Raw genomic sequence first — 3,885 nt, 5'->3', positions numbered from 1 at the left:
TATATTAATCAAAATAACATTAGATTGTAGCACTGTTTGTCTTGATTAACCCTACTAACCAATGTTTATATATGTTTGTTTGTCTTTTGTTTCAGATACTAGCTCGGCACTTAAAATTGCGAAAAACTGGCAACAATTCCGACGTATTTCTGATTCACTTCTTAATCTTTATTTTTGATCTTACGACTTGCACTCCCACAAAGCCTTACACAAAGCAAAGTTTTCTGCCCTAACTTAACGATTCTCATAACATAAGGTAAGCTCCACTCACATATTGGCAAATCCTTCAGGGAGCCAAAGTAAAAGAAGAAGAAGAAAGATACTTACTACAGTTTGTAGAACTACCCACCTTATTTTTAATTGCCTAAATAAACTGTATACAAACTTAATACTCCGGACAAATCTCTGCGATTTTTTTGAGTGTATTACTATTATGTAAAATGAGTTTAAATAATAATTATAAAAAAAATATGCTAGATCAAAAAACGAAGTGAATAAAAAATAAAACATAGACCGTGATGTTGAGCAAGGGTTAAGAAGAAATTAACGTTGTAAAGAGGCAAAAGTTTTTGGTAAAGTGGAGTTAAAATATAGTATGTATTTGTATGTATTAGTACTTTTTATTTGTAGGAACTTATTATATTTAAAAACACTAGATATCACGTGTATTTAGATGGCTCTACCACAACCGCAACCAGCGCGGAAGGGTCCAGCTAGAGATCCCACACCGTAGCCGTAAGGGCCGTAACCGAAACCCTCAGCACCCCTGGCACCAATGCCATAGCCTAGTGGACCAGCAATGCCAGCGGGAGCGAGGTCCTCAGCCAATATGGCGACGGCTCCATTGCCGCAGCCGTAGTTGACAGCACCAGCACCAGCGGTTGGCAGAGCTCCTTCTAGAGCCACGGTTCCCAAGAATGGCAGAGCACCGGTGACTGCGAGAGGTCCTTCAATGGCGTTTTCTGACAGAACTGACACTCCTGCGGGAGGGATGGTGGACGCACTGGATACTCCGAGACCGCCACCATTGGACGCTGAGACGGCGGCGGCTTCGAAAGCGAAGGGTGCGGCTTCATAAGCAAAGGGGGCGGCTTCGTAAGCGAAGGGAGCGGCTTCGTAAGCGAAGGGAGCAGCAATAGCGGGAGCGAATGGTCTTGCAGCAGCAAAAGGTGCGGTAGCAGCGAACGGTGCAATAGCCGGGGCGAATGGTCCTGCGGCGTCGAGTTCTGTTTATGATGTTAAAGTGGCATAATTAATGAAATACTACAATAATATATTGAATAAATAAATAAAATTAATGCCTACATATTATGTGAGAACAACGAAATGTTATTATATCTACTAATTTACGGTGATTGAAATAGCGATTTAAAAAGTACTAAACATTTAACGAACTTAGAAAATCATTTTTAATATTCAATAACTGTGTACCAAATTGGAAATATAAACTTTCTTCAGAAGTAAATGTAACGTGACTTAAAGATGTCTTGTTCGAATTCCGTGAAAAATACAAAAAAAAAGTGTTATTATTCATTTAGTTGAATACGTCATCTCGTTAATAAAATAATTGTTTTCATCAGTTTTGCTTACCGTTGCATGCGCAGTTTCCAGCGATAGAGACAGCTCCAGCCGCCGGTACAATTCCTCCGAACTCCACAGCGCCGAGGATCGGCACCTGACCAGCGACCTGAGTTGTACCGGCGACGCCCATCTCACCAGCGACACCCACGTTGCCGACGCCTGAACCGCCATATGCAGCATATTCGGGATAGGCAGCGATGGGGCCCCCGTAGCCTAACATGGTCGGACCAGCCAAACCTTCCCAGCTGAGTGAACCCGCCATAGCAGGCCCCATACCACGCAGGCACTGGCTGTATACATTCTAAAACACAGAACAGTCATCAGAAAAGAAAATAATAATAATAATAACAGTTGTTAAGTTATCACTATTGCAATTGTCCTATTTACCTGAACCAAGCAAGCTTGGACGGCGAGGAGCAGGAAGGCAATAGTGGACATGTTTGTTGGGTTGTTTGCGATGACTACACAATGACGATGAGAAGGGCTGGTCGTTTATATATTAGTAATCAATGAGGCTGTTCAGTTGGTATAAATATGTCGAAACAGCACGAAACGTGGTTGTTCAAACGTTTTAGTTTTTTTACACAACAAATACTTAGTACTAGGTACTCGTAATTGTTGTTGCCGGTAATTTTCCAATTTCAAATTTCAACCTCACGTGGGGTTTTTACATTTGACATAATTATATTTGTTATTTACAAACTTAAAAAGCGCTATAAGAATCTGATTTATGGAGACCTATATTTTCATGACTCTTTAGATAGATTTAACTGAGAACTCCAGAAAATATTCTGCTCAAAATTTGGGGTGGCCCGTCTGGTTAAGTACCTAGACCTACAGACGTACCTAAACTTAGAGAAGATGACAGATAATTACACTGCTTTCAAGCAGTATTGTGTTCCTGTGGTGAGTAAGATGATTAGAACGCCTTGGGGCTATCTATAGGCTACGGTAATCGCTTACCATCATGTGAGCCGTAAGCTTGTTTGCCGACCTAGTTATATATTTAAAAAATATGTTTACATATTAGGTATTTAAGTCATTCATTAATTCATATCGTCTTCAATGGTTCTGAATGGGCATATAAAATTTCGCCAATGTCACGTAGAGTATAAAACGTGCGAAGTTCATTGATCAGAGTGCCTAGAGCGAGTTTTATTCACAGAAACATGAGAGAAACGCGTTTATACGTGAAGATTTTTTGCATGGGAATTTAAACACTGCAGCCTAGACGATAAAGAATAGTATACGACACAATCGATACAGAGTCATCTAGCGGCAAACGCGAGAACTAGATTGAGTTGCCGAATTTCCCATACAAAATGAAGTTAAAATTTACGCCCGTTATTGTGACGGAATAAACAAAACTCGCACTAGGCACTCTGAACGGTCGAGATTTATATCCATCTTTATCTTTTGAATTAGAAGTGTAAGTTTCACTTTAGTTAATAAATACAAATATTTGTGTTTAAAGGATATTATAAATTAAAATAATTATTTAAATACTGTGTTACTCTAAGAAGATTACGAAATAATATTTACGATCGTAAATAAGGTTTATTTATAGCTTAAGTTTATTACGTTTAAAGTTTAAATTTACACAAAAAGTTGCAGAATTAGGAATTTTTGCGGAATTAGGGATTAAAAAAAGTTCGGTTACACCAATTTTTTGATTTATTATCGTCCTGGTGACCAGATTGGTACAAAGAGAAGTATTATAAGTCTATGATCTTCGGTATTTCCCCAGTCGGGCTGCTTCAGATTTTGAACAAAATATTTCCTCTACCTCAAAAACTATTTGTATATGTTGGTATGGTATAAAGGTTTTTATCATGGTAAAGGAGTTTTCATTATTTTTCGAGTTTTTGCACAAGATCACGATCTTATTCCTTAAATTAAACCCTTTACGATGAAAATATTATAAAGTTAACATTGGTTATAAAATTTTTAAAATACGAAAATGTAATAAAAAATTATTGATTTATAAACGGTTATTAACCTATTAACCAAGTATCGTTTGTCACGTAATTTTACATAATACGCTTAAATTCCAACATCTCACGTTAAGGTGATAAGCATTTGCATGTACATATGTATGTTTATTGAGTACAAGATTTCTTTTAAATTTGTGTCATCGCTGTGATTATTAACTGGCTACTGTTGCAGTTATAGGCGTTGTAGCTTGATGTTTTATAGCCTACCTTCTAGACAATGTAGTTTTCTATTAGTATATCGATTCAGTTTTGATATGCTGTTACTGCTGTGCTACTGAGACTCGCATTGTGAAATAAAAAATGCTCTCTA

General features: G+C 37.7%; 1 protein-coding gene across 1 annotated transcript; it reads right to left on the bottom strand.

The window, feature by feature from the left end:
* Positions 1 to 669: 669 nt before the first annotated feature.
* On the bottom strand, positions 670 to 2,019 carry LOC123667701 (elastin-like). The gene is made up of 3 exons (XM_045601542.1): positions 1,969 to 2,019; positions 1,591 to 1,882; positions 670 to 1,226 (listed from the first exon to the last, which is right to left on the bottom strand). Exons 1-3 carry the CDS (start codon positions 2,017 to 2,019, stop codon positions 670 to 672), a joined length of 900 nt encoding a protein of 299 aa, XP_045457498.1.
* Between the last annotated feature and the right edge of the window lie 1,866 nt (positions 2,020 to 3,885).

Source organism: Melitaea cinxia, chromosome 29, assembly GCF_905220565.1.
Source record: "Melitaea cinxia chromosome 29, ilMelCinx1.1, whole genome shotgun sequence".
Taxonomy (NCBI): Eukaryota; Metazoa; Arthropoda; class Insecta; order Lepidoptera; family Nymphalidae; genus Melitaea; species Melitaea cinxia.
This window is presented reverse-complemented; position numbering and strand designations above follow the sequence as displayed.